Source organism: Apus apus, chromosome 25, assembly GCF_020740795.1.
Source record: "Apus apus isolate bApuApu2 chromosome 25, bApuApu2.pri.cur, whole genome shotgun sequence".
Taxonomy (NCBI): Eukaryota; Metazoa; Chordata; class Aves; order Apodiformes; family Apodidae; genus Apus; species Apus apus.
Window position 1 is genome coordinate 5,290,949 of NC_067306.1, and position 13,702 is coordinate 5,304,650.

The 13,702-nt window shown below is 44.1% G+C and overlaps 1 protein-coding gene across 1 annotated transcript; it reads right to left on the reverse strand.

Moving 5' to 3' along the window:
- On the reverse strand, positions 1-13,702 carry MEIOC (meiosis specific with coiled-coil domain). Its single transcript, XM_051640368.1, has 7 exons — positions 13,624-13,702; positions 12,207-12,364; positions 11,981-12,085; positions 8,522-10,379; positions 6,997-7,131; positions 4,677-4,857; positions 1-698 (listed from the first exon to the last, which is right to left on the reverse strand). The coding sequence occupies exons 1-7, from the start codon at positions 13,663-13,665 to the stop codon at positions 475-477; spliced, it is 2,703 nt and encodes a 900-aa protein (XP_051496328.1). The 5' UTR covers positions 13,666-13,702; the 3' UTR covers positions 1-474.

The following is a 13,702-nucleotide window of genomic DNA, read 5'->3' on the forward strand; positions in this document are numbered from 1 at the left end:
TCTTAGCATTTTTTCCTCCTGTTTTGAGGTATTAGTTTGATAAGGAAAACAGTTTTCCATCACAATCTCATCTGACACTGACCGGACACCCCGTCTTTAACGGTTTTTACAGTCTTTAAGAATCATTATTTTAAAACCTATTTCCTAAAGCAAAACTAAAAGAAGTAATTGGAAGAGTTGTACACCAGGGTTCACCTGCAGAAGTTAAATAATATCTTGGCTGTTAATTAGTTAGTCTGATTATTTTTTTAAGTTAACATTCATCAGTTTGGCTTCACAACATTCTGATGCTGCCTGTCATGTTAACAGTTTAAGTAGAACCCGAGACCCCTTAAAGCAAATCCAACTTCTCCTCAAGATACAGCTTTAAATATCAATATTAGTATTTCAAACTTTACAAATAATTAAAAAGAATTAGTGTATCACCTCAGACATACAGATGCAAGTGTATTTTTGCACACAAGTTGTATTTCCTTAGTGCTTGTTTACTTCAGCCCTCTGACTGAGGACGCTGCAGACGCTGTAGTTCTCACACACTTTTTCCTGAGGCTGCACCAGCTCCCGGGGAGTTTTCTCTCGATCGAGTTTTCCAGCAGAAGATTTTGGCAAGGTCATCTGGAGGGCACACCAGAGGGTGGTACGTGCTTTACGCGTCGCTGCGCTCATCTCTTTAATTGCCAGAGCAAGAGCAAACACATCTGCAGGGAGGGAAGGGCGTTGTGATCTTTGTTACACAGCTCCTCAGCAGGAACTACCAGGGACTAACTCACCCTGGCAAGGCTAAAACCAGCAACACTTTTTAGACCCTTTTTAGTCTCTGATTCTGTGTCTGTCTCTTGATAAGGTTGTAAAAGTTGAATCTAAAAGCAGTGATTTTTAGGCCCTCATACAATGAGTACGTGGAATTTAGGTATTTATTTTGCTGAAGCTCCTACTTTGCTGACACCTGTTATCAGGAGCACCTAAAGCCTTATGGTCACCTCTGGTTTGGAACATCTTCTGTGTCCACACATCCCACAGGCATCCCAGCCTTTCCCGTGCAAGCTCAGTGCTGCTGGCCCACAGCAACCTCTCCAGATCCACAGAGTGGATCCTTTCCCTGTCCTTACAAAGGAATAGCTCATTTATGGCATTTTATTAACACACACAGATCACCTTCTGCAAAAACATGTCAAACCCCACCACTCTGGAATCAAGAACAACGTGGTGCAGTGGTCCACGTATTGATCAGCAATATCTTAATGTATAAATAATGCTTTGAATTTAATTTTAGCCTGTGTGTGAGGAAACCAATTTGATCCTCTCTTCTAGGCACCAGAGTTTTTCATCAGGGCACACTCCCTCCTCCTGGAGCTGGGTCACACTATGTTGGGCTGCACAGAAAACACATGCGCACTCACCCCCCTGGTCACACACTCCCATGGGATTTGGAAGCAGTGGAGGCTTCGACATGAAGTCTGCCCATCCTGGTGCTCAGTAAGCACCACTGCAGTTCCACTGGGTTGCAAAAAGCTGGCACCAGTCTGTGTCCTGGGCTGCATCAAAAGAACTGTGGCCAGCTGGTCGAGGGAGGTGATTCTCCCCCTGTCCCGGTGAGACCCCACCTGGAGAACTGTGTCCAGTTCTGGAGCCCCCAACATAAGGAGGACATGGAGCTCTTTGAGCAAGAGCAGAGGAGGGCGACAAAACTGATGAGAGGGCTGGAGCAGCTCCCCTATGGAAACAGGCTGAGGAAGTTGGGGTTCTTTGTGACTTTATAGCAGCTTTCCAAGACCTGAAGGGCCTACAAGAAAGCTGGGGTGGGGTTTTTTACACAGGTGGGTAGTGAGAGGACAAGGGACAATGGTTTAAAACTTGAAGAGGGGAGATTTAGATTAGGTATTAGGAGGAAATTCTTTACTATGAGGGTGGTGAGACCCTGGAACAGGTTGCCCAGGGAGGTCGTGGCTTCCCCATCCCTGGCAGTGTTAAAGGTCAGGCTGGATGGGGCTTGGAGCAGCCTGGGCTGGTGGGAGGTGTCCCTGCCCATGCAGGGGAGTTGGATCTAGATTATCTTTAAGGTCCCTCCCAACCCAAACCTTTCTATGATTCAACCCATGGTCCTGGATTCTCTGCCCCAGGTAGGACATCCCCCCTCCTGGCAGTACCTGGGGTGCCTTAGGGCAGAACCAAAGCCCTCACCTCATCCCCTCCCCAGCTGGGACACCCCTCCCACCCAGGAGTGGTACAGAACACTGACTTAGGTAACTAAAGAATCATCAGGAAAATACACTTGTCCAACACAAGTGTCAGTCATTCAAAGACTTGTAGAAGGTGGTGCTTGGAAGGGTAACTCCACAGAAAAGAGGGGGGACAGAATACAGAGTGGGAGGATGTGATAATCAGCACTTGTACTTCCAAAATTCCAATTTCCACACCATGTTTTATGGAATCAAGAAGAGACCACAGGAATGGTATCACCTAGAGTGCCTAGAAGAAGCTAGGGAACAAGTGACACTGCCATAAATATGCATCTCAAAGCTGTAAGGTATGGCTGGCAGTTAGACCACCACCAGGGAAGAACAGAAAATGCCACAGCAAAGAGTTGTTTTAAAGGCTTCGGCTGAATGAAGTGCCTGAGAGTTACAGACATTAAAGAGGTCTTTTCTCCCCTCAGAAGATGATCTATAACATCTACACCCTTCTGAAAGATCTTGGGAACTAAATCCAGGAACACCTCAAAGCACAGGTGTGGTCTGAGAGCTCTGAAAGGTCTGATGGTTGTTGTGGGTGACAGATGACACTCCATAAAACCCTTTGTCTGGTAATTGAGATTTCTTCTAGAAACAAAACATTTATGAACAGCTGCCAGATACCTTGTACAGTTCCACAACTTCAGTGTGCAACAGTAGAATTTTTCAGATCCACATGGTGCATGGATACAACCAATATGAGGCAGCTCATATCCATCTGCTTACACCTGAAGTAAATCTGTGTTGCAACTAAAGCCAGGGAGCTAGGAGAAGAGAAGACCACTGCTCATGTATGGATTCTATTGAAATCAAGCTTCCTGGAACACAAGACACAACAGACAGGTCCTGCCTGCTAAGACAGATATTTGATATCAGATGAGATGGAATAGAAATGTGCTGGGGAAGGGAAGAGCTTTTCTCAACAAAACAAAACTTAACAAGAAAGCTCTGCCAAGCTCTGCTCGAGAGAGGCACAGCTGCAAGCACCTCCTGCAATGGCCTGAAGTTGCACCAGGGGAAGTTTAGACTGGATGTTAGAAAGAATTTCTTTACCCAAGAGTGGTTAGACATGAACAGGCTGCCCAGGGAGGTGGTGGAGTCACCATCCCTGGAGGTGTTGAAAAGAAATACAGATATGGTGCTGAGGGACATGAGTTAAGCACTGAACAGGTAGATTAGGTTATAGCTGGTGGATGTAGGTTATGGTTGGACTTGATGATCTCCAAGGTCCCTTCCAAGCAGGATGATTCTGTGAAATTCTGCAAAGGCCTCCCCAGACATGCAGCAAATGCAGTTACTGTGTCCAGCCATCCACTGTTGAATTATCCTCGCCCGTTGCCACAAGAGATGACACAAGAGACAGCCAGTGTGGAGGATGAGGTAGACAAGGAAGGTGCAGCCCTGCTAGCTGAGCAATCAGACCCCATTGTGCAAAGCTCTTCTCTTCACAGCAGATCTCCAGGTCCAACAGCTTCTCTTTCCCAGACTACTGGGTTCCACAGAGCTCCCAGATGTTGTTAAGAAGCAGCACCAAGTAACTCCTGTGCCAATTACATTCATGGGCTTTAACACCCAAAAACATTCCTTTTCATCTTAACAAGTCACATCAGCTTCAATCAAGGTGAAGAGAAATATGAGGGTGAACAGGTGAAAAGAAACGTTGCTATAGTGTATCATTTGAAGTAAACTTGAGAATTACAGAATTGCATGGGGGGACACCCCAAAGAAGTAAAAGAATCCATCTAATTCAGGAAAGAGAGGCAGGAAGTAAGCAGAAAACTCAGAAATGTAACAGAGCTTCCAACACAAAGTCAGAGCATCAAAGGTAGTAGGAATTTATTTTGCCTCACATCCAAGAGAGCAGGAAATTTGCTGTTCTGCCTGTGCACTAGTGAAAGACAAAGCTGAATATTCCACATATTTTGGATACCATGAAGAATAAACCAATTCTGACCAAATACGATTTGTGGTTTATGTTAATCTGTGACAGAACATGCCTGAAGAGGAAATCCACTCATAACACAAGGCCATCTTGGTCTCTGGGAGGCACCAAGGAATTTCTACGTAGGATTACAGACAGGGCTAGAGGGGTGAGGGGAGCAGGAACAAGAGGGACAGGGGGAAGAAAGAGGCAATAGTTTAATGTCATCTCTCACCCCAGACTGCCTTACAAAAACCCCCACTGCCTTCTCATTACTTGCTAGATTCTTAATTAAAATAAACACACCCTAAATTGAATTAAGCCACTTATCTCTAAAACCCAGTTTTAGTGTCCTCTCAAAACTGTCACCTAAACTCCACAGTCTGCCTTTCTCAAAGCTCTAGACACTGCAAAAGAAATCAAAACTTTGACACAAAACCCCTCACATTTATTTTTTTCCGTAGACTTGCAATCTGTGCAGAATTTTTCAGCTACCTTATAAAAGTACATAAGCATGGATATACCTCTGTCATCCTGGCATCTGGGAGCTCCTTGCCTCTGTCGATTGGAAGCATTTACAATTTCATCTTTTCTACGTGAATGCACTACATGAATGACCTCCAAGTGTTTATCAAGAGCAATAGAAATGTTGGCATGAAGGGGAGAACTGCGGAGACGCTCCATTTTTCCCAGTAAAGTCACAACCTAATGAACATTTGACATGTTACAGGAGTTCACACTGTACTCATCCAGACTTACAAGACAATTAACTAGATTAGGAAGAACAGATTCACAATAACCATTCTTTTCTTTTGAGAACAGTTCATAACATTATAGTTGAAGTAGTTTTAAATTCTTACCTAGGATTTCTTCTTCTTCAAACCAAAGCTGTAGCATACCTGGGTGTACACAGCAGCAAAGTTACAATATCCAAAAATGAGGACACACACCTTCCTAGTTAATAATGGGTATATACAACTTGGAGACAACCATGTAACAGGAGGTGGTTCCATAACCAAGAGCATTCCTTTGAATCAAGGCCACTGTGTTCCCCCCTTCCCTCAGCACAGCCACAATTATCTGGGTGAAAACCACTCTTTATAAGGAGCAGCCAATTTGCCCCCAGCCAGTCAGAATAGAAGAGCTTCAAGTGGACAAGCTGAATGTCCAGCCTCAGAGTAGCCCACAGTGGGGTGACTATGGCCTTCTCCAGTTCCAGTGGAGCTGTGGATTTACATCTCCTTGGACACAAGTAAGATGAGACACACTCTATAGAGAGGAGATCGTGGTTTCAAGTTTGTTCTCTGACTATTAAGTGGTTTTAATAGCTACTGATGATGTAGTGAAGAAAGCTGCTGTCACCTCTCCACCTGCTATGCTTTGTTCTGGAACTGAAAGCAACTGCAAGTGGAAGTCTCAGATGAGAAAACCAAACTGAAGTGCATGACTACCAAGAGGATTTAACACACTCTGAAAGTTAATCCCAGATTCTGGCAGCTCAACTTCCACTGTACCAGTGTTTCTCTTTGGCCATCACTAAGTATTTTAGAATCCAGGTCTAACAGTCCCATTGTGCTTTTGAGCATCCTTAAAGCTACTTTTCAGCTGCTACTTGACAAGGGTTGGAGGTTCCCTACCCTGAAGCTTGGTTCCTGAAATGGCCAGAGAAGATTAAGCCCTTGTTTAGGCATGGTTTTACAGTATTAGGCCAGGGACAGGCAGGCCTTCTCAAAGCAGAAACTCCCCAACACTGCTCTTTTGGGGTTGATACCACAGGAGTTTAAGAAGTGTACACAAAGCCTACCACACCTTCCACTGAACTCTCTACTCAGCTCCAAGGACAAAAGCAGAAGTTGCACACACCATTTCAGCAGGCAGTAAGCAGACATGGCTCCACAGCTTATTCTACCTGTGAGAGGCTAGAGGAACAGCTGCTGTCCCGGCCGAGCCCAGCAGCACCAGCTCCTCCAGGACCCAGCATTCCTCAGGAAGCAGCTGCTGCCCTCAATCCCACAGCCCTGGCAGGGCCGGGCTTTGGCTTTGCCCTTTGCAGCTCACATTTCTCCTCCGGAGCCCAAGCAGAGCCAGTTCAGTCCCTCTCAGCTCTGCTGGTGCTGCCCCCAAGCCTCCCGTGCAGAACTGCTACACAGAGAGGCACCACCGCGCTCACCGGCACCATTCTCTGGCCACAGAGCCACGGGCAGCTCAAGAGACACCAGACACACTTGCCCTACAGGTGGTGGCTGTTTGGCTTAAACAGCAAACTAATAATGTAGAAATTCTGCCTGGAGTTGCATCAAATATCCATTTTGCATTAAAAAAAAAAACCTCACGAGACTCTCAAGCAAATACATATCAAAGTCTCACTAACAGTAAAGTTGCTTCCCCCCCCCCACCCCGCAACTTTTTTAATACAATGACTGTGAATCTATAGTGGTCCTTTCTTTGCTGAGCTGCTCAAACCAGAAAAGCTGAAACGTTGGGCACATCTCAGCTGTGCAAGCAGCCAGGCAGGTGACTGGAGTGTAGCACCTCATGCTCACTCCTGCCCTAGGAACCTCACAGGCAAGGCAGGGCCTCAGCCAGGCAGCAATCCCTGAGGACAGCAGCACTGGAGCCTGCAGCTGCACAGAGCACTAACACTGAAATGTTATTGATGATAATAATAACACCACAATAATAACAATAACACTGAAATGCTATTCCCTGCACAGCACTTAAGAACAAAGCTATTTTGGGAAAAGCTGCTCTGATCATTTTACATATCTTACTTTGTACTCTAAGTTCTGTGTGGCAAGTTCAATAGTTTTTGGTGGGTTTTTTTTTTTTAATCCTACAACTCACTCTGGCTTGTTCTCGCAGCTGATCCACAATTAAACGATCAACTCTTGATGGGTTTGATGTCAGCCTTGGAATGGGAGTGTTGTTAGCACTGGAAACCTTTTTCCCTTGGAAATTCTTAGCAAGAGCTGATTCAGTCTGCAGGAAAACAAAAGAATAACTCCCTAAGAATGTAAGCTGCAAAATGTGCTTTATTACAGAAACAAGAAGAAACATCAGATAAGACTTTTTTTCCCCCTTGCCATTTTGGTTTTTTTTTAAAAGCAGATAATGAGGATTCAGGCACACAGGATTTAATTATTTGGTAAGACAATCACCTGTTTTAAGTGAAAAACCACTTTACTGAAAGCAGTTCAACTACAGTGATTATGCTAACATAATGTGTTTCAAAGTGCTAGATCTTCTCACGCTCTGACTACAGCCTGCACTAATTCTGCCTGTAAATAAAATGGATGCAAGTCAGAATCACAAGACAAAACAGAAGGAACAAACAGGTGTGGACCTCATCCACAAAGTTAAAATAAAATTAAGTCAGCAATCAACCTTCATTTTGTCCGAATTAGTCAAATCACAGACAGCTCTTTGTTAAAACAAACCCCTATTTTAATTAGCCATCAAAAATTACTTTGAAACCTGACTGCAAGATTTCGAAGTTCAGTCCTTCTCATCCCGTTGTGTCACTCTGGAACACCAGTAACAATCTACAGCTCGCAAAATCTGTTTCAAAATAGCGTTTCTTAGACTGTCTTGTGGTGGCCCACTTAAAGCTGCAGCCTAATTTGCACCCCAGGTAGTTAAGCTTCCCTTCAAGAAGTCGCAGCTCCAGAACGTTTTTGAGTATCAACACCAGCTAAATCGGTTACATTAAGGCAGCTTTCACATTCAAATGGACAACCTTCGTGATGACCAAAAAGGGCAACTGCTTTAAGCAGGACTCCATACAGAACTACCCTTTATAGTTCAAGGGTTTTAATCTTACCCTGTTCTTCAGCCTCCTTTCTGAAGGAAAAAAGAGCCCCTTCAGATACATCTTGGGTTAAAACCTCAGGGAAAGAGGAAGTGAGAACTCCTTGAGAGAACTAAAAGCATAGGGCCTAAGAATTTTAATTAATTCTTGAAAGGATTAAGTTTAGTCCCAATTCAACATATAATTAATGGATTTGCTGTCAAAGTTTCCAGGTGGGTTGTTTATTGTGGTTTAAAAAAAAACAACTGTAATGTGGCTTTGTAAGTCATGCAGCACCTTCCCCAGCACCACCGCAGGGACTGGAGAAGCCACTGAATTCCTGCTTGAAATGTAACCTTCAACACAACAAGATCGGTGCTCCCGATCAGGCTACAAACCTTCAAAACCTTCTGTTTTCAGTCCCAAATATACAGGGAAGCAAACTCTTTTTAACTTTAGAGTCCCATTAAGCGTTTCAGCTCATAACAGTGAGAATTACCCACGACCTCAAACTGGTCAGAGCTGGATGGGCTCTACATCAAATCTGTGATAGGACATAATAATTGATTTTAAATTTTTTACCTTCTTTCTTTCTTTCTCCAAAGCTCTCCACTGCTCATAACATTCTTCTAGTCTAACATGAAGCTCGCTGGAAGGCCCACTACGGTTTTTCACTTGCCTTTGAAATCCAAATGCTGGTACAAAACCAGGAAAAGAACTGTCACCATACATCTTATCATTCAAATAAGGGTAGAAGCGTTTTAAATCATCGTGGGAGAACATGTCATGAGACTCCATCAGAGGGAGAACAGAACGGCCTAGGAGACGACCTGATCTCCAAGGGAATGTGCTTGACCCCAGCTGCTGGTTCAGCCTGAAGTCACCCATCAGGCAGCTGTTGGACAAGCCAGGAGCTGGCAGGCAAGTCCCAGGATTGCTGGTGTTGGTGTCTCCGCTCGCCTGCCGGAGACTGAACTGTCCCTGAGACTCCACTAGATCTTGGTACATGTTCTGCAACAACCCATCCACGTGTTTGTGTCCTTCCAGGTCGTAACGCTCACTCTGTGGCTTCGACTGGAAACGCTGTTTGTTCATGTTTTCAAGGATCTCAACCTGCTGAGCTAAGTAATTGTCACAGAATCCATTTGGCTGCTTCAGTTTCTTTTCACTTAAATACTCGAGGAGATTCTCTTCTCCCCCCCTCACTAGTGCTTCCAGGCAAGCAGCAGATCGAGCTCGTTCTGTGGGGTTATAACCAAACTCAAGACTTGAAAAGAATGAAGGATTATCTTGACAGTACTTGTGAAATAAATTACTGCTTAAAGGGAAATTTGAAGATGACAACTGAAAAAAGTCATTAGGATGACTGGAGCTTTTTGGAAAAGCAGGAAGATGATTATTCAGTTTCACCAAAGGACTTGGACTCTGAAATGGGGCAGAAGTAGTGGTTTTAGTTTGCATGTTCATCCAGGCTGGCCTGACAAAGGCACCTGCTGAGGGGTTTGCTGAGTTTGGTAACACAGGAAGTGATTTACAGTATTCAGAATTCTGAAGATCAGACTTTGAAAACTGCTGCTTTTCTACACCATTTGCACAGTCACTGTTCCCTGAACAAGTTGCAAAAGATTTTAGTCCATAGTCAAATTTTTGCCCAAAATCAGTGCAGAATGAAGCTTCATTTGCAAATTGTTTTTCTGATAAAAATCCTACAGCCTTGGGAAATGTGAAGTTCTGCTGATCTGATATTGTATCTTCTATTTTTTTCTGAGTTCCTGATTTAATTTGAAATAATTTAGTGTAGGGCTCTGTGTCCAGAGACGCTGCCTCAATGCTTCCATTTACTAGCTTTTTATTTTCTTGGAGGCCACAATTGGTGCTCTTGTTAGGTTTGGCTTTACCAGCATGAGAATATTCAGTGTATCTACTATAATCTGTGTTCTCATTGTATCTGTGAAACTGTGAAAGAAAGGTTTCTGCCCGCTTCTGGTGCGGCTGCGCGTCGGCTCCCTTGGGACACACCTTCTCCCTCCCGTAAGGGCAGGCATCGGCTGCCGGGTCTTTGATGACTTCTGCATACCCAGCTGGGCCTGAGAAGGTGGTTTTTATGAACGGATAGTTCTGATAGATGGGTGTTGTCTTCATATTCTCATTATTCTGCACGTTGCAACAGTTGGCATGATCACTCCTGGCGGGGTAGCCGCCCTGCTCCTCCAGCCCCGCGGCAGCCAGCCCGCGGTAACGCTCCTCCCCCCGCTGCTGCGGGGGCTCAGCGCCCGGCAGGTGCTGCTGCTCCGCTCCAGCTACCGACTCGCTGCCATAGAAACCCTGCTGTGAGACAGCTCCAACCACTGGTCTTTTCGTTTCTGGCAACAGGTCATGGTGGTCTAGGATTCTGGTTGCGTTCATGGGCCACACTGACTTCAAGTTGGAAGGGCAGCTCCTTGAAACACAAGAAACACACCTTAGATTCCCATTTGTAGTGCTGCTCTTCCATCCCCAAACCCAGGAACAGGTTTGAAACATGCAATTCTTCCCCCACCCAGTTCTCTCGACTGATTCCATGATACCTCCCTCCCAACCAGCTCTTATCCACTACTGCCACCTTTGCAGTTTCCTTTCCTTGAGAAAACTAATTCTGTCAGGTCTGAGCCCACCCACATACCTCTGGAGCTCCTGCAATGCCCTCAAGCTGCAGGTGATGGGCACATACCAAATGATCATCCATCAATCAAGCCAAGAGATTTACTGTCCATCACCACTGAAAAACTGCTGGCCAAGCAGCAAGTTAAAATAACCATACTTCACAAACTACCCGTATGCTTCAAAGCCATGTCCTAGCACTCCAGACAAAACACTTCTCTGTATCATTTTGTTTATTGCTTCAGAATCTCCTGTGTTTTACACTGGCCTACACTGCTTCCTGCAGGTAAATCAAGAATAAGCATCTCAGCACATTTCCTGTCCTTCCACTAATTACCACAAATTAACATAGGGCAATCAATCACTGAGTGTCAAGGAAAGCCGAAAAGTGAAAAATGGTGCCTGGAAGTCATTACAGTCACAGCCAAATACGGCAGTACTGAAGAGAGAAATCCAACCTTAATCGCCTGAAGCAAAGGAGTTTGAGAGTCACCTCTTGATCAAGACTGACTCTCCCTCAAATTTTCCCTCACTTCAGCATCATCACTCAGTACACATCCAGGAATCATTGGAATTTGGGGAGAAGAGGGGTTAGAACTAGATGATCTTTCAGGTCCCTTCCAACCCAAACCATTGTAGGATTCTATGATTCTGAGACAGAAAGGAAGAGCAGTGCCTGGCTTGGGAACCTTGAGAACTCGGTTCCCTTTCTTGTCCCTTAGACCTAGAACACTCGGGTTCAGGCACAAGACTGTGCACTTTCCAAGTGTCCCAGGAACCCTGGATCTGAACCCCTGTGTGTCAAGTTATGCCTTTCTAATGGCTGCTTCTGGTGCTAGAATCGGGCATAATAAATCTGACCTTTAGATATGCCTTGGTAGCACTAACAACAGGACATTCATTTTGCACAGAGTTCTTCACTCCTACCAGGTCAGGAAAGTGCCTAAGAGTATGATTCCCTGTTCTATGTTTTCTTCCTGTGAATTGAAATTAATTGAGAAACCTAACAATGGAATTCAATCTTTATCTAAAACAAAAACAGGCCAAGGTATACATTCAAGGAGATGTACTTGAATACAGCATTTTTACAATGCTTGTTAGGGACTTATTTTAAAAAATGCCAATTAAAAAGTTCTGTAAATACTCAAAAGCCAGAAACGACCATGTAATTTGAGTACACAGAGAAAACTTTCAAGTATTAGAAATATTTAAAGACATATATATTAGAAGACATTAGACACATTAGAAGACAAGGGAGAATGAAGGGAAACCATGAAGAGCAGGAGGACTTGCCAGCAGCAGATGCCAAGCTGACTAACGGAACCCAGATGGGGAGAGCAGGGAGGGCAGTTTTTGTAAGGGAAGAGGACGGCAGCAGCACTTGCACAGCAACACACTCACCCCTCAGCACAACATGGCTGTGATTTGTCTTGTTCTTCCAAGATGTTGGACACAAGTCCATATAAATCTGTTTCACTGCCATAATCATTCCTTTCGGGTTGAATCCTCAAAACAAATTGCATATTAATGAAAACATTTAGTTAATTCAAAATAATTAATAGGTTAAAATAAACATACAAAATAAATGCCCTTCATGACATGCATTCTCTCTGTCAAAAATGACTACCTGGACTTCACATTCATCTGAGAAGCAGCAGGCTGCTTAGTGTCATCTCCACAGGTAGACCACGGTGCATACAAAAGGGAAGAGTCCACAGGCACAGGAAACTCGGATGTTGAAAGGGAAGAACTGTAGGTCTGAGGGAGCTCTACATTTTCTTCATTCTGTATTTTATGTAAAACAAAAGCATTGGTTTTAATATTAAATACACCAACTTGTCATTTCATCATTCTACGTGGCTGTAGCTGAGTTCCCTTGGAGTGACCAGCAAGCAGGTCAGTAACCTCTGCTAGTGACAACTGCCCAGTGCACCTACATGAGTAAGAACCCTGGGCCATGTCAGCCTGAACGGGCTGCACCAGCTCCTCAGGGATGGTCACCAAGGAAAGTCAGAAGCCACCTCTTCCCCCCAGGCACTGCAGCCTGCTTCAGCTGCTGAAAAAAGCCCACAGCCAATTCTTTTCGACAGGAAAGGCTGTCAACCCAGTTTAAGTGAAAAGGAGCAGTTGCTTGTTTGGTTTAAATGCAATATGCTTACCTAGCTCTTAGTAACTGAAAAAATTAACAGGTGTTTTCACAGGGTTAAATGTTAAAGAGATGTGATCTAACCCTTTACAGAGCAAAGCAGTCTAGGTTTTATTCCTCATCAGGTGTCCTGCCCAGTGATGGACAGGGGTTCCCCATGTTTGTAAAATACTTCTGTAAGTAATAAAGATGCCCAGTGGCTGGACTGAAAGACATGGAAGAACAAAACCACATGAGTCTTGGATAGACTAAGTAATAATAAGTAAAGTCTTTTAGCTTGGTGAAAGTTGATAGCTATGAAAGACAAAATTAAAAGAGACCTGATGTACTTAACAGTGAGCAGCAGAAATGCCAGGACAAAGAACCCCCTGCTCATATTTGGACTCCACCTCTGTACTCTACCTCTGTATGTCACAGAAGTGTGTGTTGGAACACCTAAACTCCTCCTTCCTAGTGACCTCCCAGTTTTCCTAAAAGTAGTAATTTCTCCTCACTTTGTCTGCAACTGTTCATGCACACAGAACAAGGGTGCCTTCCAACTCAAACCATTCACTGAGTCTATGAAATACCATTTTACTAAATAACACATACTGCTTCATCTGTGACTGGATTAAAGTCTGTCCTTCCTGATGAACATTATTATGACGGAGATTTATCTTGAATAAATTAAACACAGTGATTGGTGTTCATGAGCATAAGAAACTGTATTGCAAATTTTTTTTACCATTTTGTTTACAAGCAACTGTCACAATTTGACTCAAAATGGGCAATTAAACCAATGACAATAAGGAAAAAAAAAAAAACAGTAAACGGAAAATTGGCTTCATCCTGGCTCAAACCAGGACAGCAACCCCAACTCCTAAACAGATATTAAAAATTTGTTTATAATCAAGAGAACCTGTGATTTGTAGCAACCATAGAGTGAGCCAGAGCCTGTCATCACATTACTGAACGCATCACTCAGCCTCCCGCCAGCT